Here is a 27,676-nt window from a genome sequence, read left to right on the forward strand (position 1 = left end):
TCTTACTGCTTGGATCTTCCATGTAATTAATAGTTGCCTCTTATCTGAAATCTTGTAGGTAGAATGACAATTTTACATGGAAGTATTTTGTTCCTTGCTGACTGTTTGGCTTGCTGAAGGTACCATGTCTAATCAGTTTCATTTGTTTAATGTGACTAAAAGATTTTAAGGCAAAATAGGAGTAACTTTGAGGATATTAAAAAAAGCCATCAACAATTTATTGGTATTATATTGATGGAAATTGGCACCATTTTTTCTGCCTCATCAATTCCAGAACTTGACTAGCTAACCCAAAAAATTCTTTTGCATATAAAAGGAAGTTCTTAGCTTCATTGACTTTTATCCTCAGCTTTTTTTTGCTGTGATTATCCTGAGAACACTTTGAAAGTATATCTTATAAATATGAAGAAGGACTGTTTGCATAATCTAGTATCAGTTTTGAATTTAATGCAAATTCAGATCAAAAGGAAGCAACGCTGAAAGTGCTGCAAACTTCTATTACAAATATTTTGGTCCAAAAATTAACTACTATTTCAAAGCATAAATTTATCATGAAAATGCATCTGTGATTGCAAGAATCTCAGTATCTTGTGCCCCGATCACAAGTAATGTTAACTAGGAAGGCAGCGCCTTTTCAAGTACGAGAGGAAATAAACGCTATACAACTTAATTGTAACTGAAAAGTAAAAAAAATGGGGTAAAATGCAGAGAAAGGAGATTACAATGACCAAAGAACTGAATGAAGTGAAATTCTATGGTTTAGTTACCAAGTTTCAAATTTTAATCAGCAATGACTTTATTATGGTACGTAAGTGTCCTTGCATATAGTAACTGTTGGGGCAAGGCTCGTTTATCTAACAAAATAAGCAGCAGCAGACACCAGCAGCTGGCAAATAAGGCCAGAGGAAGTACAAACCAAACATAAGGGATACCTTCCTCTTCAAGGAAGGTTGCTTGGCAGCTGGACCAAACTATTGAGGGAGCTGGAGCATCCTCATCCTTCCATATGGAAGATAGACACTAAACACAAGCAATAGATCTTAGAGCAGCAGTAACTGGATAAAATTCAATGGACTACAGAAAAAAAGTAAATAATTGTTTCCTACCAATGGGTTAGAGCCCCCACACTGCAAAAGACAATTACGAGACTATGTGCAAAGAGGTTAGTTCAGAAAACTTTAGGAAATACTGGGAATTATTTTGGGTGGCTTAAATGAGGCTGGTCTATAATAGTAGAAATGTTGCCCTTTTCACATCTGTTCAGGTGACCCTCTCCCACTATCTTCTTCTTTCACACTGAGCTATAACCCTCCTCTGTGAACCTCCTGATGCACAAATGTATTGATATAAGTATTTAGGTGTAACATTGCTACATGATCTGTATCTTTCTTATAAAAACAGTTGAGGACATTTTTTGCATCAGATAAGGAATCATTAGCATGAAATGTTTTACTGTAATTTCTGGTTATAAAGTCTATGACTACAACTGAAATATTTCAGAAGATGAATAGTCAAAGAAAATGCCAAGGTCATGCAACAAAAACATTACCTGAGAGAAAAGATATTGGTAAAGGTCTTCTTTCAAAAATACACCTAACCATGTACCTAGTTTGGAGGGTACAAGTTTTAAACACCATAGAAGAGTTTTTTCCTCTTTTTTTTCTTCTCCTCTTCAAAACCAAACAAATCATTACTGTGATTTTTTTTAGCGTTCAAAAAAAAGGTCCATTATGTAGAAAAGTGACAGATAGGCTTTGAAAACAAAAGTATCACATGCCCTAGTAAGCAATTTCTAGAATATCTGTAATTTTACTATCCTAAATAAATATCATGACATGACATGGAGAAAAAGTGAACTTGTATCAGAAGCCCTGGTCAGGACATCAGATAAGAAAAGAAAGCCCACAGGTACACTTTCTGGGTCTGTCATGGCAAGTGGGATGTGTCTGAAGAAGCAGTGGTGTGTCTGGGGCAGACTTCTCCATCCGAGCTAGTCACGCCAGCCTGCCCTTAAAGTCATCAGAGAGGAACAGACACTTGCAGGACATGAGTCATACAGATGCCATACTGCGAGTGTCTAAGGCTGGGTGAGACACCGTCCGTCCAGTAAGATTATAGGCGTTTCACTGAATCCCTCTGTGCCACGTTTTCCCCCCGTTTAAAATAAGACTAATGCTTTCTTCTCCCTTACGTCTGTTGAACCTGTAGGCACACTTGCTAAAAGAACTGTTGCTGGCTGCATATCTGCGCGGCACAGCATAGACGGCACCCCGCACCTCAGACACGTCTTTCAAGAGAAAAGAACTTCATAAGAACTTCATTAAGTAGAAGAATGTTTATAAAACAGAAACAAAATATATACTGGAATGCCCTTAACTTCCACAAAAGTCAGTTCAAACCATTCCATGTAGCAGGAGTGAGATCTAGAAAAGACTGCATTGTGTCAAGATACACGAAACAGCCCAGCAAAATGTCATATTGTTGCTTTATATTTGCTAAAAATAACTGCTTTCAAACGCCGATAAATTGTTTTGGTAGGAATTACAATGTGAAAATCCTAACAGCATCCTCTGTAAAAATATATATATTTTTTAAAAGTAGAGAATCTTATAACCATCATATTTTACCTGAGGGGTTTATGATGGGAGTTGAAATCACTTATATCATGTCTGGAAACTGTTATAACATATCATAAGTAAGTTGTTCAACTGTGATGGTTCCAAAAACTTCAATACATTAAGATGTGTTTTCTCCACTGAGTCCATCACTCTCTTTGGCAAAGGAAACAAGATTTTGCATTTTAGAGGCATTTTTGCACAGTTAGAAAATTACTGTTCAGTATTCCATTTCTACATGCAGTTCCCATTGTTCCTTGAATTGCAGGAGACACATTTCTTGGTCCTCTGATGATTCATCAGGTACCTCCTTCTCATACAGTCTGGACAAAATTCCCTCCTTCTCAGGATCATCACGCTTGAATACTCCTTCACACACCTGATTTTCAACACTGGACAAGGTAGGAATATACAGTCTTCCAGTGTGAGGATCCCAATCTACTAATATGGTCTGTTCACCTTCTTTCTCTGTGAGGCCCTGTGCTATTTTTTCCAGCTGAGGATAGGATGCCTGCCCAGATTTTTCAGTATCCAAGTCCACCAAGTTGATATGGATCGCACTCGGCAATTCATCTGCTGCATCAACCATTTTCAAGTTAAATTCCTTTGTTTTCTGTCCCAAACAAGGGTCTGCTGCCCTCACCTCTAGTTGGGGGCAATACGGCTGTCCTGTTTTCATATTAACCAAATCCCCCAAAGCAATCTGTGGCTCACCTAGTAGTCCCCCAGGGGCAGAGGTCTTCTCTTTCAAACTGAGGTCTTCTAGTTTCTGACCAGGACTGAAGTCTTCAGCCCTTACATCATGTTCATACTCTATAGTCCCTGCATTTTTCTGTCTTAAAGTATTCTTTGTTCCTGTCTGGCCATAAGATGGCCAGTTCCCAGTTTGGTCCCCTTCCGCTAAAATATTCTCTTTGTGTGAAATCTCTTTGTGTGAAATATCAAGCAAGTGTTTTGTTTCCAGCACTTCTTTTGAAGGCAGGTCCTTCCCTTCGGTGCCATTGTAAACAGTATAATAACATGGACTTTTCCTTTCTGATAGATGACTGGATTCCTGAGATGGCTTGTACTCATCCACGTTAACAGTGATGAGGTTGACCACTATTTTTTCACATGGTATGAAAACCCTTTCCTTGTATTTGTCAGTGTAGTGCCATACCTGGAAAGCAAAAAATATTTTGATTTGAGCAAACTTTAATAAAAATACCATCTTGCTGCTGCATGCAGTATGAGAAACAAACAGGATGAACTGGGAGCGTCGGTCAGCAACCAGAGCTATGATGTCATTGGTATTAATGAGACTTGGTGGACTGGAGTGCTGGGATGGAGGGCTACAGGCTGTTCAGGAGGGACAGGCAGGGCAGGCGAGGTGGAAGTGTCACACTGTACGCAAGGGATTGATTGTACAGCCCTTACCGTTAGCGATGATGTGGTGGAGAGCCTCTGGGTAAGGATTATGGGGATGGAAAACAAAGGAGATGTTGTAGTGGGTGTCTACTACCAAATGCCCAGCCAGGATGTAAGCACTGATGAGTTATTCTATGGGTACCTGGTGCTCTGGGTGAAGAACCAGACGAACGGCAGGGCTCGAAGGGTTGTAGTGAATGGGGCTACATCTGGGTGCTGACCGCTCACCCGCGGTGTTCCTCAGGGCTCAATTCTAGGGCCTGTTCTGTTCAATAGATTTATCAATGATCTGGATGCAGGAGTTGAATGCACCATTAGCAAGTTTGCTGATGATACCCAACCAGGAGGTGCTGTTGACTCTCTTGAGGGACAAGAGGCCTTGCAGAGGGATCTAGATAGATTGGCGCATTGGGCAATGATTATTTAACAAGGTGAAATGCCATATTCTGCACGGATTCTGAAATTCCGGATTCTGCCGGATTCTGAAGTGCTGGATGCAGTAACGCCAGGCACAAGTATAAACTGGGAGAGGAGTGGCCGGAGAGCAGCGCTGCAGAAAGGGACCTGGGGGTGCTGGTCAGCAGCAGGCTCAATATGGGTCAGCAGCGTGGGTCATGGGCTTGCCCTGGCAGCCCAGAGGGCAAACCGCATCTGGGGTGCATCAAACACAGCATGACCAGCCGGTCAAAGCAGGTGATTATCCCGCTGTATTCAGCGTTGGTGCGGCCTCACCTTGAGTACTGTGTGCAGTTCTGGGCCCCACAATTTAAGAAGGATGTGGAGGTACTTGAATGTGTCTAGAGGAGGGCAACAAAGCTGATGAAAGGGCTGGAAGGAGTGTCCTATGAGGAGTGGCTAAGGACTTGGGGCTTGTCTAGTGTGGAGAGAAGGAGGCTGAGGGGCGACCTCGTTGCTCTCTACAGCTTCCTGAGGAGGGAAGTGGAGAGGGAGGTGCTGAGCTCTTCTCCCTGGGATCCAGTGATAGGACGCATGGGACTAGTTCAAAGGTGCACCAAGGGAGGTTTAGACTGGACATTAGGAAGCATTTCTTTACCGAGAGGGTGGTCAAACACTGGAACAGGCTTCCTGGAGAGGCAGTCAATGCCCCAAGCCTGTCGGTGTTTAAGAGGCATTTGGACAATGCCCTTAACATGCTTTAACTTTTGGTCAGCCCTGAACTGGTCAGGCAGTTGGACTAGATGATCGTTGTAGGCCCCTTCCAACTGAAATAGTCTATTCTATTCTCTTACAGTGTTACAGATTTTTAAAATATAAGGCTAGGCTAGACCTTATTAGGATTCAAGATGTCAATTTAGGGAAGAAGGAAGTTCATCATATAAACCTCCAGAAGTGTTAATATGCTCCACTTTCTTAATTCTATCCAAAGTAAAACTATATTATGACCAGCTCTAATTTCCCTTTTCTCATCTTCCCCATGTCAAAATAATGGTTGGAACAATTCTGTCAAATTCTCGTTTTGTTTCTACCAGCACAAACTCAAGTGACTTTGGAGAAAACATCAGAGTTGTCCTTGGGTCACAGATTACAGAATCTATTCCACTCTTTTTAACTGGTGAAAAGGAAGTGCAGTCAAAACCACATCCCACAAGCAGAGAGCCAGGTACCATGTTAAGGTATAGCTTATGGAGAATTAAATAATATCAGGTTTCCTTTCAGAGAGAAAGCTATATATAAGGTTGAAGTGCAGTGTATGGAGCCTGCATTGTGCAGTCTGTCACAGGCTTCTTTTGTGACCCTATGACAAATCATCTAGTTAAACAATAGGAATCTTTCTGAAATGAATAATATTTCTAACAGAAATAAATACTGTATGAGCAGTCAGTAAAGGAAAGTGCAATACAAAAACAACCAGAAGCTGCGCTTCAGTGTTTTCAAGCTTGAATGGAAGACTAAGACCACTAATCTATGTACCAGGTAGTCTGAAAGCTCCCCCAGGTCAGAAGCGCTGGACCAAAACAAACTGTGTATTCCACCTCCCCGTGATGGGGAGCCCATCCACGGGGTGCCCATGTGGAATAGTCTGTAGGTTGGGAAAAGCAGTGAGCATCATTAAAATCCATATTTATTTGTTACCTTAACATGAACTGAACCCAGAGTTGGAGAAATAAAATTGAAGCTTTCAAGGTGGTCATAAAAAAGTGCAATAGACATTAAAAAAACCCCAACACATAAATAATACATTTATAAAAGAAGAGACTCCTGGAGCTGGAGTTTAGTCTGCTGTTGAGTGGGAATTTTTCACTACGTAGCCCTTTATGTTCTCTGACTGTAAAGAGCTCTGTCCTGCTAGGTCTCCAAGGGAGACCAAGCTATCTACCCCTACCATGCCCTGCGTCCCAGGATAAAGAATAAAGAACAAGAAAGACGGAGAAAGACTTTTTACCTGTAGTGACAAGGGACAACGGATTTAAACTGAAAGTTGGTAGATTTAGATTGGACATAAGGAAGAAACTCTTTACTATGAGGGTGGTGAGGCACTGTGAACAGGTTGCCCAGAGAAGTTGTGGATGCCCCGTCCCTGGAAGTGTTCAAGGCCAGGCTGGATGGGGCTTTGAGCAACCTGATCTAGTGACAGATGTCCCTGCCCATGGCAAGGTAGTCGGACTAGATGATCTTTGAAGGTCCCTTCCAACCCAAACCACTCTGATTCCACGACTCTGTGATAAAGCTGGTGCTTTGTCAGGTGCAGGAGGTGTCTCTGTGCACATCTGAACACACTGCAGCAGTAGCTGCTCTACTCCTCCCGAACCCTTCATGAAGCACTCAGTCCCTCTGTGAACATTTCTCCTATCACCCCTGCGCTGCTCTAGATTTCTTCAGACAGATCAGCACGTTGAAACCAACTCCCCTGAACCTCCCATATCATGCAGACTGGATTAACGTCAAATTGTTCATTCATTATTGTAATTGCATGTTTATGGTTGAGCAACTTGTTTAGAGACAGCTGTGAGAAAGCTCTGCTGGGCTCATGAGCTGGAAACCAATAGCGTTTCTTAGACTTTATGTGTTCTTACTAAAAATTAACAAACTTCGCAGCTCTAAGAAACTTGCGAACGTTTTTATGTAGAAAGTGTATTTGGGCTGTCTACATAACAGAATGCATTTGTTGGTACATTTCTGGGTGTTAGCAAACAGTGCAGTACTTGAAAAGTATTCTTGAAATCCAGATTAAATTATCTGTATGACGCACGTGTGCTAAATCTTTCACAATCACAATCAAATGGTAAAATGTAATACCCAGTAACAGTCCAAGAAAACATCATGGGGTTTCTGCACTGCTTAATTACCTTCTCGTTTCTGATTTCAACCAATTAATAACTTTTGTTCACTGAATCTCTGCTGTGCTTCTTCCTAGATAAATTTAGGGAGTGCTGACTTCCTGACAGAACTTGCCTCAGTGAACCTCAGACCTTGCTTATGGCAGTGACTCTTCCCAAATGAACAGCTCTGTTCTGGTCCTTATTAGCTCTGGTCATCTTTTCAGATCTGGTCATCTTTTTAGACACAGTTGCTAACTTGAGTTACTCTGTTTTTCTGGCATTTAATAACCCTCAATGTGATGTTCTTTTCTTGATCTGAGTGGGAACTAGAGCTTTTATTTGCAGCTAGCCATGGTTTTGTCCCATCCAACTTGGAGCCTTGGAAAACACACAGCTCTGCTGTGAGTGCCAAGGTTGGCAGCGTCATCCAGCAACGAAGAACACTTACCAGGTTTGTTGGATGCTTCTGTTTGCTGACGTGAATATACCTGTGCACACAATAGCACGTCATTGAAATAAAAAGGACAGCCAGCATGATGGGCAGAACATATCCAAATACGATTGTTATAGTCTCATCTGCCGTTTTATCTGTTAACAAAACAAAAGTTTTCATGTAGTGAGCAACTTTTTAATGAATTCAGATAGCAATGTGCATTCACCACATTGCTTTTTGGCTACAGGATGCAAATTTTTTAGATAAATAAGGAATTCGCAGGAAATTTTATAAAATTACATTTGAACGACAGGACAAATTTTTATTATTATCTAAATTATAAATTAAATTCTAAAAAGAAGTAACAACCCCTCCCTCAGGTTCTCCTGTTGCTAACTTCAGACTGACCCAGTTCTGCCACTCCCAAACATTGAAGGAGAAAAAATATTCTCCATTCACTAAGACTTAAAGAATGCAGATCCTTTTCCTCAGAGGTACTGTCATACCTTCCAGTCAGTAGATCCCAGATGTTTTTTATTAAAGGCAAAGATTTTTTCATCAGTGCAAACGCACAGAGAAGGGAGAAACAATGCTAGCTTTTCACTCTCAGAATGGATACATAAAAAACTTAATCACCATGATTTTTTCTAACTTGCATCTTCTTTTTGTAATTTGCCAGCTTACACATACCTTTCAAAGTAGCAATGCAATATTCTTTGGAGAACCCACTGTGCAAAAGTGGTGTGGTGACATATATCTGTGCGCTGACACAATAAGCTGTTCCAGGTTCTAACCAGGGCACAATCAAGGTGTTGTTGCTGATGGAGAAGAACCACTGGAAGACATAAAAAAAGTGGGATTTTTTCCCCTTTACCTCCTCACTTAACAGAAAAGCAAAGATCTTATATACAAAATGTGTCACAAGCACACAAATGTTTTGGAAAGAATAATGATACTGTACGAACTGCCAGCTGCATCCTTTTTTTTCCAAATGCACTCAAAACTCAGGTTATTTATTAGGTCACGTCCTCTCTGAATATTTTATCTTCCATTCAATCATTCTTATACCACTACTGAACAATTTAATGCGTTATATGAAGTAGGACTGTGTGCCACCACTAGCCCACATTCTCATGCTGATGTTGCAATAGAGCTAACGCATCACTCCAGCCCTGTCCTGACGCATAGGCCAATGAAAGGCACACGGTACAGTTCCACAAAATCTTTCAAACTGGGATGTTCTGGTAAAGACAGGAGCCTTAACATAATGGGCGTTACACAGATCTTGGAGTTCAAGGTAAAGTAATTGCTCCATGTCAAGCATCTTTATTAAAGCAAACAAACAAACACAAAACTAAAACCCCTTTTGTGTACCTCTAATTGCTAATCTTGGCATTTTAAAATCCCCTTTGACAGAAGGTGACCTTTTTTAATGTAAAGTTTCTGTCTCTTTTCAGGAAATTCAGAGATCTGCCAGACAGAGATTGTACCTGGAGCATGGGAAAAGAATGAATGTTTTTGTAACTGATCCCTGAACTCTTCCTCATCTACTGCGTTTATGCTGGCAACTACTACTTGCTAATGAAATGTCAATCTGGAGAGACAGATGCATGAAGGTGTTCAGATGTGGTGGCACTTTGTAACAACGTATTGCGAGTATTGCCAGTAGGCTGACTGGGGAGCAGCTCCGCCGAAGAGGACGGGGCACAGGCAGCAAGCTGAACGTGAGCCAGCAACGTGCTCGGGCAGAAAAGCAGGCACACAGCATCCCGGGCTGTGTTAACAGGGGAAGAGGCAGCAGATGGAGGGGAGGGATTATCCCCCTCCACTCAGCACTCATCAGACCACATTTAGAATACTGCGTCCAGTTTTGTTCCCCCCGATACAGAAGAGACTGACAAACTGGAGTGGATTTACTAGAGGATCATCAAGATGGCTGGGGCTGGAGCACTGCTCTGTGAGGAGAGGCTGAGGAACTGGACCTTGTTCCACCTGGGAAAGAAGAGATAGCTTCAGGGGGACCTAACAGCAGCCCCCAGAATGACCCAGGGAGGTCATCAAGAAGATGGAGCCAGGCTCTTCACAGTGCTGAATGGTGGGAGGATGACAGACAATGGACATCAGTCGAAAAAGGGAGGTTCGGACTGGATATCAAGAAACACTTTTTCCCCCGAGAGGACAGTCGAGCAGTGGAACAGGTTGTGCAGTCTCCATCCCTGGAGGTTTTCAGGATGCAACTGGACAAACCCTGAGCAACCTGGTCTGAGCTCACAGCTGATCCTGCTTTGAAGAGGACTTTGGACTAGAGACCTCCTGAGCTCCCTTCCAACCTGAATGATCCTACAGTTCCTGCAAGGCTGTGAATCCTATTTCCATTCTCGCTGTTACGGACAAAGCACATTTCAGGAAGCACAGAGCACAGATTTAACTGGTGCAGTTCTACAGCCTTATCAAAGCTTACCCGCTTCTTTGTTTTCTTGTTGAGGACAGACACATTGTATTGCAGGCCAGGATACACTTGAAGCAGAGATATGGATTCTCCCTCAGGACTTCTCTTCCACTTCTCAGGAGCAGTCAGAATGATTGAAATAGATTTCTCGGTAGAAGATACGCTTACCGTGGGTGGATCAATTTTAGCTGGAAAAATGAACATGTACGAAAAGCAGTCAAATGCAGCAGAGGCACACTGATTTGACCATGCAGTTTCTTAAAGTGGATGATTAATTTTTGTAATGTTTAGAGGAGTCCAAGTAGGACTTCGAGCAATTCATTTATATTGGTGGAAAATTATTTTATCAGATAACTAATAGGATCTTTACAGCGAGAAGGTGAACACTGACTTGGAATTTTGCCTAGGAATTCCTGTGACTTCGCAGGATAAACAACCTTGAAACTCAATTTGCTAAAACGAGCTAAATTACCAGTATGTTCTCAGATTATCTGGCACAGATAAGAGATATGGTGCTCTAGAGTATGATTACTGCTTGGTTTAATAGAGCCTTTTAAAAATCAGAGTTCTTTATACGTGGATGTGCCACAGCTTTTACTGGCCTTGAGTAAAGCTTTACCATAGCATAAAAGAGTATCCAGTATATATAGGACCGTACATATAACACACATATATCCAAATTCTAATACGATTATTTCAATTACTTCTGCCAAAAGCGTAAATGTGAAACAACGGCAAAAAAACTTAATCTCATGTTAAAATTAAAATATCATATGTTATGAAGGCACGCGCAGTCTGAGCACACAGTATTAATCAAGGCCATTGAACATCTGGGCGTGTGATTAGCTTTCCTTACTGTCTGTAAGAGGGTTGAATCGTGTGGTCTCCATCCAGTCAGAGCACATCCCATTTAGGAAGGCTTTAACGCTTGCGTAGTATTGTTCTTCGTAGTCAGAGGTCTCACTGGAGAGGTCACACCACGTTCTGTTGATATTCCTGCATTCTGGCTTTCTAATCCATTTGCCAACACCGTATCTATATTGAAAAAGAAAGAGAAAGGAGCTGTACAAAAGCTATTGCCATGATATTAGTCACCTGATAATATAGCACAGAAACTGGTATTACGGCTGATAAAACAGTTTGCTTGTTTTGCAGAAATCTGTGATGTCAAGGAATTCCCAACTTCAGCTGAGATAAAACACAAGATTTCCACAACTTTTTAATGAAAAATAAATCAGAGTAGGCCCTATCCAGAAGAGGGCATATGGAACTAACTGGGATGTTACTGATACCAATCTAAGTCCAGTTTTGCTTACACAGACCAGAGATTTCTCAACTTCAGTCTCCACAGCTTTAGTTTAAACTCTGAACACAGGATAACAGGGTCAGGATAGCTATTTATATAGAGACAAAGAGTTCTGTCAGAATGGTCAGTGGCTCATCCTGGTGTACGGAGACAGATGATGCTCAGGGTCTCCAAGATGAGTGGGACAGGAGACTACTCATTGCTGACTTTTACTTCATTTTCTTCTTTAAAAGAAAGACTGCATTGGAATACAATGAACTTCAAAACCCTTCTAGTTGAAAAAGGGGCACATACAAGCCACCAACAATCCCTCAGTCCTGACCAACTCTTACACATTAGTAGAAGAAATCCAGGTTTCCTTGGAAAATTCCTGCCTGGATTTGCTCAGAAGCTCCTGCTCCTCAAATTCCCATTATGCTAAAAATTAGCAGTGGATTTGGCTGCTAATTATTAAGGGCATGTGGCAGCTTCTACATGACTGCAGGACAGTATCACTCCCCAGCATCTTCCACCTAGCCCAAGGCCTTGCTCTCCTAGGCAGGCAGAAGCACATATGAATATTTTTGTCTTCAGTGTGAGATGGCCATACCTATGACTACAGACTCTTCTGTGGACCAGCTGACCCTGCAGAGTCAGCGTAGCTAGTGCTTTCTGAGCATTTTACATTCTACACAATTATCATTCGTTCCATAATTACCGAGCACTCTCCCATTCCATAATTACTGAGCACTCTCCCCTTTTCTAGGAGGTGGACTATGTTGCTCCTCCGTTAGCACAGCAAGCAAGATCTGGGCAAAAGAGATTACCGTCTCTGACTGTAAAAGCAACTCCTTGCTTTTTTTAGTAGCCAGGACAAGTTACAGAAAACTTCTGGAGATCTAAATTTGTTGTAATGTCATGAAAAAATTACTAGACCGAGGGAAGTGTTCATATTAGAGGTAAAGGCTGGAAGTATTACATCACCCATGACTACAGTGTTATGCCTATTTATAAGCTAAACTTCCAGCGCTGTCCTGCAGAATGACCCAGTGCTCTCTCAGTGGGAATAAAGGAAATGGATTCTGGTTCTCACTCCAATTCCTTGATACCCTGCAAAGGTGCAGACCTTGAAAATAGAAGGGTCTGATTCCTATCACATTACTTGGTTTTCTACAATATTTGATAACTTCAGTGGATTTTCTCCTAGACTAGAGAGGCTTGCAGGATCAGAAGAAATCTGTGGGAGTTGGGTCTGTTAGAAAAGACCAAAAAAACACTGGGTGCTGTTAATATTCTATTAAATACTACATCTCCACATCTGTTTAAATGTGTAGAGAAGGCTCATGTGTTCAGATGCCAATCCACAGTACAGTCCTTCTTCGTCCTTCTGTCTCATTTCTCAGGAATGCCCCTGAAAGCTTCCATGTTGCATCCTACACTTCTTTAATAGGCAGAAAGTCTCCTTATACAGTTTTTTAACTGCATCTGAAGTAACCAGTACCAGAAGTAAAAGTTAAAAACCGTATTGCTTAAGTCTAACCCACATTTTAGTTCTCCTTTCTTTACTTTTTAGCAGCCCTATCGTGCATAAAGATTTAATTATTATTTAAACTGCTAAAATAAAAGTCAGTGGGGGATAAAATAAACAAGCCAACTTACACTGAATACTTCACCTTGTAGAGTACTCCATCTCCTGTGCCTTCTGGTGCTGACCAGTGAAGGACATTCTTCATGTTTATAGATTCAAAATGGACATTCCTAGGGTTGGGCAAAGAACAATACAACTCTCCTGAGAAAGAAAATAAGAAAGGAACAACATACACTAAGAATCTGCAAATACATATGCTTCCAAGTTAACCAAAAATTATACTTATTTTTAAGTAAGCCATACAATTCTACATACTGCCTTTCTTATCATTGAAAGTGCAAGGTTGTTGGCCATGGAAATTTTTTTTTTTTTTTTTTCCAAAAGTGTCCCTAGCTAACGCAGTCCCAAATTGCATCTGTATGGAATTGGTTTTTCCTCTAGCAAAAACGGCTTTGCCATTTATGACACATATTGGCATGGAAATATCCAGGGACTGGAAGCTAAAGCTAGAAAAGTTCGGCCTGGAAGAGACATGTGTTTTTAAAATTGTAAAGATATTTGAATATCTGAACAATTTAACACTGGAAATTGTAAAAATATCCTTCATGCTTCAGTAGAATTCTTGTTGTAGCTGAGTGGACTTTTAAAAATTAAATGAGGTATTTTTAAAAAGACACGTGGAGTCTACTGCAAACACAGCTTTACAAACAGAAGTATGACTTCAGACTGGAGAATCAGACTGGATGATCACAGTAGCCCCAGTGTCATTTAATCTACCACGCTGATTCTCCAGAAAGTCAAAAGCGAACACCTACTGGTAGGTCACTCATCTAAATTGCTGTCCACTGCACCAGCTTCTGAAATGAATAAGCAAGGAAATCTGGGGCTCTTAAGAACCCAGTTTCACGTCTTCCTAGTACACATTCCTAGTCTAATAAATTTAATGGAGATGCTGACACTGCTAAATTGCTTGCAAAATGGAGGTCCGTGGGCCAGGGGCAGAATCCCAAGCTCCAAGTTGTGACTCAACCCCCAGCCCCTCCTGCCACGAGAGCTGCGCCCATGGCAGCAGCCCCACAACTGGCCCTGAAGCTGCAGCTGCTGGGAAGGAGCTTCTCGTTGCGAGTGGCCACGAGAGCGTAATGGGGAAGAGAAAAAGTGAATCTGTGGTTCTTCAGGACTTTTCAAAACCCTTTAACCTCTTCCTCCCGGGATGCAGTTCTAGTTCTTAAGAAAAAGAGACAAAGAAAGAGGGAAATAAAGCATATTAACACAAACAGTGGGAACCTGTCTGAATTAGTAGTCCTTGACCTTTGTTAATTCCTTAAGCAGACCTTAAGGGTTTTTTGTAGTATATTTCACTATTACTACAGTAATAGTGTTCATCCTCCTGTATATGCAACATATAGTTGCTTTTGTAAGTAAAAGTCACCACCATTTTCCTGATTAACTTGCTGACTTCTAGCTGTCTTTGAGCCAAACAGTAAAAGCTTTTCTCTTCAATACATTTATTAAAACAATATCTTCGCAATTCTGTAGAGACCAATTACTTTAAACCGTCTCGGTGGAAACTCTGGGTTTTCCAAGCCTCTAGCTGTATGTTAATGTTCAAAACAAATTCCGGTATATGCCTGCATCTGTATCTTCAGATCATAAAGCTGTTTATGAAGGGTATTTCTAATGTTGCTTTCTTTTATCTCTAGCAGTTAGCTAGCATTCAGTGGCTTTCAAATTTTTTCTAGTTGGAGAACAAGTTTCGTCAGGTATAGTCCTTAGGGCAAGCTTATTTATTTACAGAAAGTATGCAGAAAGTCCCATTTCCTTGAACGCTTGACACAGAAATGCCCAGTGACAGTCATCTTGCAAGGGCTCACACTACAGACTCAGTTATACTGAAATAAAAAAAGTTTCAGGATGCCAGGGGATGGATGTGAAAGCAGCAGAGACACACCTCCAGGAATCTTACTCCAACATTTGCTTCCAAGTGGGAGATACAGAACCTAGAAAATAAAAGGTTTTGATTTCCCCCAAAATAAATGTCCTCTGCAACTGCTTTAGGTGAAACTAATCCAAATGTAAAGATGAAGCTGCCCAAGAGAACGAAGAAAACAGCCTAATATTTGCAACATCTATTCAGTAAAATAGAGAAGTTTCTAAACCACTAATGTGCATGCTACTAAGAAGAACAAACCAAAACCAGCATTACATAGACTACCAGAAATCATCCATGCATCAAGTTTCACTCTTTGTACCACATCCCAGCATTAAAATTTATGAGACGTCGGGAAACCCATCAACTGCATAATCAACAACCAGGAATAAGAGATTAAAAAAAAAGAAAATAAAATCTGAAGTCGCACAATCCTGCCCAAGCCCTGAGAAAGGCAACCAGGCAATCCATATAGAAAGGGAAGGGCTGAGGCACAAACTTTCTGCTGCAGCTCCCAAGTAGGAGGAAATACAATGTGGGTATTTTCTTAGATTGCTGGGAATCAAAGCCATAAAAAGCTTCTCATTAAAAAACAATGAGGAAAAACTAAAAAGTCCAACAAGGAGAGATTTAAGAATAAAAGAGAGTCTGGAGGAGAATACAGTACATATGGCATGGTCCAAAAACCTCTAGAGGAAAGACTAAAAAATTCTAGCCCTTAAACAGCAGCAGAGGAGGAGATTGGCCTCTGGTAACTTGGGCTCTGAGCGAGGCATCTACTTTGCAGAGGTCATACAGGGCAGAGGAAGATCAACTCTTCCATAGGTTGGCTCATCTCTCTAGTTAGGATGGACCAGACTGGGTGCATCTCTTTCCCTCCAGTGGAGACGGCGGTGAAGCCCATCCAGCCTTGATCTCTGCTTCCTCAGCAGTTAAACTTATCAGAGATGCACCTTGTCCGGGGAGGAGTGGCGGGGAACACTGTAAGTCTTTACATGAGAAGGATAATCTATCCTCCATGTTCACCGCGAACAAGGAAGAGAAGGAACGGAGTTCAGTTTCAACAAGAAAGGAGGCATGTGGGAAGAGGAGCGACACGTGAGGATGGGTCACCTGGCAGGGCTGCTGGATGTTTTGAAGGGCAGATTAGAGAAACATTAGCTGATTCTGCCTAGGGGCAGTGGGACGGACTGGGTGATCTCTTAAGGTCACTGCCAGCCCCATTTTGATAGGCCTTCTTATACTATCTGATAAATCTGGCTTCGCACCGTGCAGTAGTAAATTTGGCAGGGGTACTGCTGAATCAGTTACAGGACAGCTAAGAACATCCCTAACAGCTCACTTTTCACACCTTTTTCCTTTAAAAGTTTTTACAATGTGTACTGCCTATCGGGCTAATCCATAGTCACCGAACTGAACTGGCCGGAGGCAGCCAGCTCATCACAGACAAGGGAAATTACTTCCATTGGTTTTCTGAATAGTTTTTTTTCTTGCCTGTACCTTTTGACATTTGTCCATCCTTGCATAAAAACATTTATATTCCTCAAGCACATTTTAGAGTAGCAAGAGTCATGCATTTGTCTGTTACATTAAAATATTTTTAAACTAGTAACATGTAAAGGTGGTTTTTTGTTGATTTTTTTTTTTTTTTTAATTTCTCTCCTCCCAGTGTGGTTTCTGCTGTGGTAAATTAAGTTTCAAAACAGAAACACTGACTGCAGCAGATGAGCCAATCTCAGCACGCAGAACCCACAGACTGTATCTTTACAAGATCTAAAGCATTAAAACGCTGCCGGCACACTCCCACCTGCCCCCAGCTCAGTGTGATTTGGAAGGCAGAAGGACCGAGACCGTTAACTTTCCATTTGCTGCAAAAGCAGAGATTTGGTTTCTATTTCTGGTCTTGCCCCTTTAGTAAAGGCTTCTGTTTGCCCTTACAACAAATCATGCAAGTTTTTTATTCCTCAATTCTGCATCTGTAAAACAAGAATAAAACTACCACACTCCCCTATTTCTCCAGGAAGAGTTAAGAATAAACTCCTTCATGTCTATTCGACACTCGATAGTATCAGGAGGCATGTGTAGAAAACAGATCATACATAGAGCTTGTATGTTCCATGGTTATCAGTCAGGAAAGGACTCAAGTATGTGCATCAGCTGCTTATTTCAGTTATCTTGTCTTTAAACACAATATATCCAGTTATATCCTGATTTCACTTCCATTAACTGGGATTAATGGCATGGGTGTCACATGGGAGTATTTTCAGTTCGTACTGGCCTACGTGAGAGCAGAAATCAGTCACACACGTTGCTTTGCTAGGTTTAGTGTGTCTCATCGATAGTCTGCAATAGCTGTCATCACTTCCCAGTGTAACCAAGTCTATCTATTTATTTCTTGCATGGAAAAACTTGGAGGCCTTATTACTGTCTTTGGAAACGCTGTAAATCAAACCTTGAGTAGTATCGTTCTTTACATCTTCATGGCTCTGCACACCTGGACTGGAAAGAAAGTAATAAGATAGGCTTGTAAACTTCACTACCACAACGAAGAGCCAAGTCCTGATCTTAGAATAAGCTATTACAAGACTCTCCAAAATAGACATGACTTAGCCTGAAAACACCTTCACGTGTGAGTGAAAAAACCCACTGACGTCAGTGAGATTATTCACATGAGTAAAACGCTGCATGGCAGGTGCCTCATCTTCTCTTTGTGAACGTGTCTGCTGGGTTTAAAAACGTGGTCAGTTTTAATGATGTAGAGCTCCCTGCCAGGTATGTGCCTTGCTCGAGTCAGTACTATTCAAAACTTAAGTTTTCCATATCTATCTACCCACACACGCGTACACACACAAATGTACAAATACAAATATAAACACACATAATTGCCATGTTACAACTATTATCTGTTCAGTGTATCTGCTTTTTACCTGCTAAGAGGCACCACTGCCTAACTCAGTGACAAACAGCTGTGTTTAATCTCAACGCTACAGAACAAATACAGCTGCAGCTACCTGTGCCCTCTTGCTATCAGCAGATTTGTTAACTTTTCACTTGAGTTAGGTAACCTAGCAGCTGCAAAGCTTAAATATATACAAATACATAAAAATACAGATTTTTTTTTTTTCCTGTACACTGGCTATAGTTCTGGGGTGGGGAGAAGGCAGAAGACCCACTGAAAGCTGACCTGTTGGCACAGAAATGCCTCCTGTGTAAGTACGGTTGTTGACTGCACCGCTCTCAAGCAGAGTGATCATCTGCTGTATTTTACTGTGGCATGGCTACAAGGGTGCAAATACCAAATTATCCAAAAAGAAAAACCACCTAAGAAGGTCACAGGGCTTCTCTAGACAACTGTAAGATATAATTTAAGACAGTGAGTGACATGGAAAGCATTAAGACAGAAAGGTGAGCCGTACTGCAACACAGCTTTTGCCAATAGCCACAGCAGTAAAACCCAGGGACTCCTCCCCTACAGCCGTCTCAGAATTTAAATGAGGGACTCCTTTTCTGACAATGACAGAGACTTTGGATTCAATTACTGTTGTATTTTCTTATACAAAAGTGGCCCTGGGGAGCGCCTCCGATGGAAGCGGCTCCTTTGAGCTGGGCACCGAATTTACAGGCAGCACTGCAGGCACTCCCTCTGCCGCACCATTTGCGGGTGCCACTTCAAGGCCACGGATCTAAGCCACGCTCACACACCTCGGTGAGCGGGCGGCCTCTCAAACAGGCTGAGTGTCCGATTCACCTTCTCCCACTGGGAGCTCAGACCCACCCGTGAAGCATCAAGCAATTTAGGAGCAATCCAGGACACCAAACATTCACTTCTGGCGATGCTGTAAGCCACTGCCCTTTAGTCTTTCTGTTCAGCTTTGGGGGACTTCCACTAAACTCCTGCGAAATCTTGCGAGCTCCTTCAATGCTGCCGCTCTTCATTTTTTAAGGAATTTTTGCTCTCTTTTCTTGCTCCAGCTCATCTGTTTCAATGGTTACATTGTTCTCAGTGAAAAATATTCCCTCAAGGGCATACCTAAGCATAACATAAAAATGGTCATACTCGGTCAGAACAAATGGCCATTTAGCATCGTGTGCGGTGGCACTCGCTAGCAGAGGGTTGGGGCTCCTTTCTGGCACATCTGCAGCCTCAAGCAAGCTGGCACTGGCCACGCAGGAATGCGAGGGAGTACACCAAGTGGTAAACAGGGGAACCGAGCCAAAACTGGAGATCAGAAGTTTCAGAGAGTAAGGGAAACCCAGCAAAGCCAGGAATACACGTTAGCAAATGTCATTACCTGCTATTAGTCATCTTAGCAACAATTTGAACAAATGAGATAACTTTTTTTAAATTAAGTGGGCTTGAAAGTTTTTCTCTGTGCTGATTCTTTTAGACTCGAACTCAACAGGCTGGATAATGAGGAGGAGGAGGAATCATTACAGCTTAGCTGCCTTTCTTCTGGTGGGTTGCTGGAGCTCTGGGACTGCCAGGTATGAAGCCGGGCTAGCGAAACCCTTTGACTCGAGCAGCGCTGGTGGGAATGTGGGGAGGAGCACGGAGGTGATTTCCTGTTCGAGTCATAACAGCACTCGAGAGCTAACCACAAAGCACACTCGTGCCCTCCCAGAACAGGAGCCGGTCGCTCCCTGTTCAGAAGGGGCACAGGGGAGAGGGGAGAGACAGGGACAGAAATGGAGTCGTAAGACTAAATGTAAACCCGGTGGTGGAGCAGACGGAAAAGTGTGAGAGAAGATGTGGGGAAACGTGAGAGAAGGACGAGACTGGGGCATGTGGGGTTTGTTTTTGAAGAAATACATTGGAAAGAGCTGCCACTGGAAACAGGTGAAACTGTGGAGGTCGTTTGGGGAAAGAGTGCGAGTGGAAATACAGCCCAAAGAAGGGCAGAGATGCAGAAGGGGGACTGAAGCTATGGCTTGCCCTGACATGCTCTCCTCCTCTGTGTGAAGCCTTGTGCTTATTTATCGAAACCATGTCCTAATTTATAAAAACGCCCCTACAGAGAATATCGGTCAAAGAACATTTTGGACTCAGTCCAGAAAGACCCAACTTCAGAAAAGAGGAGAAAGTCTTCCCGGTCCATTGAAGGCTCGCTAGGAGACAGCTGGAGAGGGCCATGGCAGCTGACATCCATTCCTTTTTCCTAACTTGTATGACGGAAACAAAATAAACTGAATTTTTTTCCCACTGCTTTGAAGGGTTGCAAGTGCAAGAGTAGAGCTCGTACTACCTAACCATGCGCTGCTGCAAAAACCTGTCCTTGACGCAATCCGACAGGAGAAAGTTATTGTAGGTATGTTTTCTATTAATTCTGAGCGATCAGTACCAGCCTGAAACAAGGTGAGTGAAATTCAAGGTATGCTTGTCTAAAATTACGTACAACCCCTTCAAGGCTTTCAGAGTCATAATCCATCAGAGGTGTTTTGTGTTTGTTTGGTTGTTTTTTTTTTTAAATTATCAAATTGAATGAGTTTTTGTTAAGTTTGGAATGCAAAAACATTTTTTGTCAGAAAGAACAAAATTAATTTTAAAAGCCCACTCTTGACACAATTTCAGGACACAACAGCTGCTTTTAAAAACAGATGTTTTGAAGTTACGTAAAATATTAAAAATAGCCCAACTGTCCAGCATTTAATTTTGAGGATTTTCTTTTCTCCCCAGAACACGTTTAGCGTTACCAATTTATTACTACTTAGATCAAGCACAACCCAGCACCCAAGAAAATGAAAGCTTGATTAGAATACCTCTGGCATCTTACATTTGTTTTTGCAAAATACCCAAGCCCAGTATTTGCAATCCCCTGCCAGTGCTTGCAAACGGCAAGAAGCAATTTCCAGTTGACCCCGTGGAACAGCCAGCATGGCTCTAGGTCTGATCTCTTGCACGGTGCTGGAGACCGGCCGGTGATGCCCCAGCAGACGTGAGGCAGCCTGCTGAGCATCTCTGCTACTCAAAGCACTCGCAGAATTATTTTTCCCTCTTGTGCCCCACATTTATACTTCTCCCCACAGATGATCAAGGACATAAGTGCCTTTGGGAAGCGACTGCCTGTAGAGAATTCACAAGAAATGAGGGTTTCCTGGGGAACACACCCATTTCTGTTGGTCTCCTGTCAGGTGCGGGCTGGTGTGCTTTGAGGCACCGTATGACTGTTCCAAGTGTCCCACAGCAATTTCAGATGTGAACAAGTCAGTATCTAATTATAGGTATAGTAGTATTTTTACTATGTTTCCTGTACTCAACAAGCATTTTTTGTTAAAGCCACCAGTCATGATTTTTAGACTCATTTACCCACCTATAGATTTAGTGATTTTGCTGTACAGAGGAAGTTATTCAGCATAATCATCTACGCCTTTTACACATAAGTTATGAAAGACTGCCTCAGAAATGGCGTTAAGGGCGGTAACGTGCACAGCTGGATCCAAGGGACAATGTGGTGTCGCTGACGTTCAAGGGAGCAGCCAACACACACTTTGACGAGCTGAGGAGCAGCCTGACCATCGCCTGGACTGATGGAGAAGCTAGCTCTCGGTCACGTTTGAGCTACTGCAAGTTGATTTAGACTTGGAGCTGAACAGGTCTACTTCTGTGTCTGTCTGCTACCTTCTTACAGTGGGAAAAAGCCCTGTCAGCACTTACACGTGCCTCAGTCAGTTTTCAGTGCTTCTGAGCCACATCCTGTACTTTACTATTCTGACTACAGTACCCCTACGAGCAGGATATTGATGTACTTTTGGAAAAGACAAGGAAAGCCAAGAAGTGAAGTCTTGTGCAAACCAGACGAAATAATAAATACTAGCTCAACTGCTCCCTCCAGCCTTTAAGAAACCAGTAGGAAATAAATCAAGCCCTTTCAACAAAGAGCTGTAATACCCACTCGTGTGTGTTTTTATGCACGGAGTGTGATTAAGCTCAGACGCATAAATCTTGGTAACAGCACGCAAGATCCTTGCACTTCCTGAAGCAACAGTCGTCTTCTCTTACTTCTCTTTGGACACATTCCTGTTCCCATCGCAGAAATGGGAGTGGAAAATGGAAGGCTGAAAAATAGCTAAGCTATCAGGTGAAATTTAACTCAAGGTTCTGGGGTATAAAGAAGGGAAGAAAACTACAGTCTTCCTCCTGTCCCTTTATTGACCTTCAAATACTCTTGCAGTAGCCAGGCAGACAGGAAAAGTCATCTGTTTTCCATGAGAAAGAGACATAGTTTATTTAGTCTCTCCATATGTAAACTATCCCATACGTCCAGTCCTACAACTTGTTTCCATTTCTTTCCGATTTATCTAGTTTTACTGTACTTTTTTCAAGATAGGACGAGCAGCAGATAAAAACCTGCAAGTTACTGGTACACCAAGTATAAAGCACAAACAGATATGTACATCTTTTAAACACAGCTCTCTAATAAAACCTCATTTTGTCTAGAGATGGGCCTGGCTTCCAGAATTCAGGTTCTTACAAAGCTAAACTTCGCAAAATATGGGAGCTCTTGTTTGGCTCATAAAGGGTGATTTTTCTCTCTCTTAGCTCTTAATCCTGTAGGTGTAGACAATCAACACCACTTCTTGCAGAGAAATCAATCAGCAGAAATCAATCTGTGCAAGCCACTACTATAAAAACAAACATAAACTGGAACTACACACGCACAAATGACTTGAGTAATCCTAACCACTTGCTTCTCTTGGAATTAAGACTATGAAGGCCGCTAGAGAACAGCGGCCACGGAAGAGTAAGGTTATCAGCTAGAGTGGTGAACCTGAATGTTCGCACGGGGAACTGCAACGCACATCTAAGTTTTGGACTTTAATCACAAATCCCAACGGTGTTCAAAGTTTCTCTACAGAATGAACTACCTCCTTGAACCATTTCCATTCCTAATGAACAGGCAATAAGAATTTGTCAAGTTGTGGAAATCATAAGCAAAGCCAACCACCAGGGCACAGATTGCAGCATTGTCTGAAACAGCCTGGCATGAGATTGGGAGTTGGAGATGCGAAGATAAGAATGAGCCTTTCGACTATATGAACACAACACTCCTCCTTCACATACTGTAGTTCTCCTTATGCCAATATCCCTTTTTATTTATTACTATGTTACATTTATTCTTCTCGCCCTCATGCTGGCAGAGAGCCAGGGAATATCACGTAAAAACACAAGCTCAGCCCTCCCATACACTTCCACTCTTATTACTGAAGCTTAATGCCCTCTCCAGTAAACACACAGATTATCACCACCATAAATGCAGTTCCATCCTGCTGAGTATATAGACATATACTAGGTAATACAAAATACCACATGCACAAAATTATGAAGTTTTCTGAGAGTTCAAAAATCATTCTATTTTACAATATTTTTCCCCACTGCTTTTCTCATCTCTACTGTAGCATAAACGTATTTTTTCTTCTTTGAATCATTTAGCTAATCAAAGAAGACAATTTTCTGTGAGTTCTTACTGCGTTTGCGTTAACGTACAGCCATCATTTCAAGTGCAATCTATAAACTTCCCAGGACATAGACATCACAGAGTATATCCACAGGGCAATTAGCCTATTTATTACATGCTCACTGCATGCCTTATATATGAAATAATCTGACGTCTCAGTAAGCTATTTAATACTTTAGCTAATACTTACTGGCTGTGTCAACACAACAGATCAGCCTCTTCTCAGATCCAAAATGTACCTTAAATCACCTTGTGTCAATACCTAAACATGTCAGCACTGTTCAACTTGGAGCCAAGCATTTCATTTCTGTCCTTCACAAATTATGACTGGTGCTCAAAGACCGCGTATTCATGCAGGAATAAAAGTGTTTGTTCAGGCTTTGTTTCTATCAAAATAAGCTGAGCGAGTGGCTTCTGCTGTCCCAGTGTTTGGGGAGAGTGAATTGCAAACAGCAGTCTCTCCCCTCCTCTTGAATCCAGGAGCAGCACCCACACAGGGACTTTAAGTTTTTAAAGCACTGTGTGTAAGCTGACATCAGGAAGCCTTCTCAAGGATTCACTGGGGGTTTGCGAGAAGGAAAGGATGTGGATTATTAGCACTGGAATACTGCCTGCCTTCTGGATGGTTTTAACATGATAAAATATGTCTGGGCATCAATGTGGTCCCTGAACTCCATCCAGCTCAATGGCTTAACTGCAAAGCGCATACCGTGACCCCTTTTATCCTTTTATTCTGTATTTCCCAGAACAACATCTTGACCAAAAGGGATGTTTTGTACATTTCAGCACTCTAGTAACTGTGAAAGAAAACATACTGAAATTTGCTTAAAGGGAGGCCTCAAGCTGCTTCTCAAAAATGTAGATCTATTTATTAGGAAAAAGATGATAAAGCGGAAGATGAAAGACAAGTAAATTAAATCAGGTGTGTCAATGCAGACCAAGCAACTTATGCAACTATTAGAAAACATTAAAAGGGGGATTCAAGGTCCTATCATAAGAAACGTAGTTGGTATAGACACATACCAACTCCAGCGGGATCTAAGGCTATGTCTACGTTAGTGAGTAATGCAACCCAATATGAGCAGGTCTGTTACATGAAAATGTTGGTATTGAGAAAATCTCGTCTACCCTATAGACATTTCAGGTTTTTTCTTTTTAACATTGGACTAGCTCTACTTGCATTAGATATGCTGATGGAGCACATCTTGCAGGGCAGCTTCATCCAGAAGAAATCCAGTTCCAAGACTACATCACAATACAGACAAAAGCACAGCAAGTGAAATGATTGAGAGATTTGCTTCAAAATCACATGCCTTACCTGAACAAAAATAGTAAGCATGCCTTAAATGTATCAAAAAGCTTCTATTTTTGCAGTACAGCATTCAGGCTCATTTCCCTTTCCTCAGAATAAGTATATATTGTAGTATCTGTTGCATTCTTTTTTTCTGTATAGATCTACAAGACAGAGACTGGACTCTACAGGCTAGAAATGTAAAAGTTTCTCTAATTTCAGAATAATGAGGTTAGGGAAATCTCCACTAGGAGTATGGGGAAGGATTTAAGACAGAGCTTAGTAAATTAATAGATGAAGATTCTACTGCTTCCAAAATTCAGGATGTTCCTTCCTATCCTTATGAGTTGCATGCAAACATTGCTAAATTCTCACATGGTAAAGAAGAACATGTTACGTTTCTTGATCCTGTCAATTAAACAATGAATTTTCCATTTTTTCCCATTTGCTTTTCCATTTTGCATTTTCCCTGCTTTTTCATTTGTTCTAGAGTACAGATTTTTAAACAGTGAGTGAAACACCAATTTATAAAAACCCCACTGGGCGCAGTGGCACGTAAAATTTTTGTCCCGTGCAAAACCAGGTAATGCTCAGATAGCCTGTAAGAATAAGATTGTACCCACTAACACACCACAGTGAAAACAAATGGTATTTTGCAAAGGTCCAACTATAAGTTAGTATTTAAATGCTGCTGCCACAGAGTTCCGAAAGGAACTCCACAAGAGAACCCAAAGGGACGGGTACAGCACAGATCCCGTAAGATCCAAGTGCTCGAGCCTGTGAAGTCCTGCTGTGAAACTGCTTTCCATGGCACTCGGGCTCCTGTACAGTCTGTTCCTATTCCGGCACCAGATCAAGCCCTCAGGACAACTGCAGTACTTTCAGGACTGCATCTGCTTGCAACTGGCAACCCAGGCTGCTTCTGTTGGAAGAAAGTACCTAAAAGAAACTCCTCTACCTATCACTTCACTTTGGAGAAAGAGCAGAAGCACTCCTATGACTGTTCTGGACCTCACATAATTTTTTCCATTATTAGCAAAATACTGATAGGCTGAATTAAAACAACTTTTACTGCCTCATGCTGAAGAGGTGAAAATGGAAGCTCTAAGCCTTTAGTGAAAGGCACAGCTCTCCCTGCCATGCTGGTATTGCTGTCAACAAAAACCTGAAATTATGTCCAGCTAAAACCTCAGGAATGTGCAAACAGATTCCCTTCTCCCTTGAACAACCATTAGATAAAACCAACGTAACTCCCTTGATATTTTTCTAAACATTCTTTGGAAGCAAAACCAGTATTAATCAAATTTCAAGGTTTTTTTTAAAGGGCAACTGAATGCCAGTTATGCCGATTTTTCCAAAACACTTGCATTGATGATCAGTGGACTTAAATAAGAAGACGAAGATGTGGTCAGTTACCTAAAAAGAAGCTGGCATTGGTACCTCTGAAAGCCACTCAAAATCACTGATGCATAACAGAGTAGCTTGTCAAAAGAGTGAACGGAGACCCAGTTCTTAGTGCTACTCCAGAGCATTCAGCATATAAAGAACAGTCCTTACTACCATCCAGCTCTCACGGGATTGGGAAGTTTTCCTGTGGATTTGAACGGGAGCAGACTCTGTCCTTACGTAGTTTTGGAGGCAACGTTTACAGCAGCGAACAAGAGCAGGAGGACAGAGTCAGTTTCTCAGAAGATCTGCTAATCTTTGCAATGCCTTGCCCAGTTTTATACTCGAGGGACATAAAAAAAAGCAATCGTGTGCGATGCTTTTAACGGCAGCAGGGGACCCATCATGCACACACATTCAACAGCTACGGTTTACAAGCTCGTTCCCACTCGGTAACATCAGTGCTCGTGGCCTAGACTGTTTGCTGTCAGCGCTGCTCCCACAGCCCACTCCAGCTGCCACCTCCTCTGCTCCCTCCGTCTCCTTGTGCGGGGCGGTGTGGCTGTCACCGGAGCGGTGCTCTGGTCTACAGGTGGGAGAAGGGAACCGGAGCCACTCAGGACATTGGCACACGAGCTGAATCTCTCTGCCATCTCTCCCATCCTGCCTTTTGTTTTAATCTGTCTCTTGACTGCTCAGGTAGGACTCCTGGGTTTGGCGACTGTCAAGCACTGAGGACGATACGAACACGAAAGATATTTGGGGAATTACCCCGACGCATATAACAAAGACTATCTCAAGAGCACGCTATCAGCTTACAGCTGAAAGCAGATTAACGTACAGCTTGTGAAACCTAATTCCCGCATAACTATGGAGACAAGAAAACGCCGGAGCAACATTAGAGAAATACCCAGTCCTCTTCTCCCACTTCAGCACCGGCGGCCAGAAGCACGAACACGAAATAAAGGCACTGCTCTCTACCACGAACGGCACTCAGAGCCCCAGCCCTGGCCCGGCCGGCGGCGGCAGAAGCCGCCTCCCGGGCCGCCTGCGCGGGCTCGGGCCGGCCGCGGGCAGAAGCGGCACGGCAGCGCGGCACGGCACGGCACGGCACGGCACGGCACGGCGAGCCCGCGGGGCCGGGCCTGCTCCGCCGGCCCCGGCCGGCCGGCCGGCGAGCCAGCATAACCGAGCGCGGAGACGACCCCGGGGACCCGCGGCGCGGGGGGCCCGGCTCCCACCCGCGGCCCGGGCCGGGACGCGCGTCCCCCGCGGGGCCGGGCCGGGCGGGCGGCGCCGCCACCTACCTGTGTGCGCCGCGGGGGGCGGCGGCAGCAGCAGCGGCAGCAGCAGCAGCAGCCAGACCGCCCCCCGCCGCGGCTGCCCGGAGCCCATGGGGCTCACATCTCCCGGCCCCGGCTCCCCGGCGCCAGCGCCGCCGCCGCGCAGGTGGAAGGAGCCGAGGGCCGGCGGGCGGGGCGCGCAGGGGAGGGGAGGAGGAGCCGGGCGGGCCGCGCTGCGCTGCGCTGCGTGGGGGCCGAGGTGCTCCCACGGGGGC

At 42.9% G+C, this 27,676-nt stretch overlaps 1 protein-coding gene across 4 annotated transcripts; it reads right to left on the reverse strand.

Moving 5' to 3' along the window:
- Positions 1–463: 463 nt before the first annotated feature.
- On the reverse strand, positions 464–27,676 carry IL20RA (interleukin 20 receptor subunit alpha). Of its 4 annotated transcripts, none has more exons than XM_075498817.1 (7): positions 27,426–27,676; positions 13,144–13,228; positions 11,042–11,220; positions 10,198–10,373; positions 8,427–8,571; positions 7,752–7,891; positions 464–3,774 (listed from the first exon to the last, which is right to left on the reverse strand). In XM_075498817.1, exons 2-7 carry the CDS (start codon positions 13,194–13,196, stop codon positions 2,836–2,838), a joined length of 1,632 nt encoding a protein of 543 aa, XP_075354932.1. In that variant the 5' UTR covers positions 13,197–13,228; positions 27,426–27,676; the 3' UTR covers positions 464–2,835. The 4 variants fall into 4 exon arrangements, with proteins under 4 accessions (XP_075354932.1, XP_075354930.1, XP_075354931.1 ...); XM_075498815.1 differs by having other exon boundaries at positions 13,130–13,228; XM_075498816.1 differs by having other exon boundaries at positions 13,144–13,259.

This window comes from Mycteria americana, chromosome 3 (assembly GCF_035582795.1).
Source record: "Mycteria americana isolate JAX WOST 10 ecotype Jacksonville Zoo and Gardens chromosome 3, USCA_MyAme_1.0, whole genome shotgun sequence".
NCBI classification, from domain to species: Eukaryota; Metazoa; Chordata; class Aves; order Ciconiiformes; family Ciconiidae; genus Mycteria; species Mycteria americana.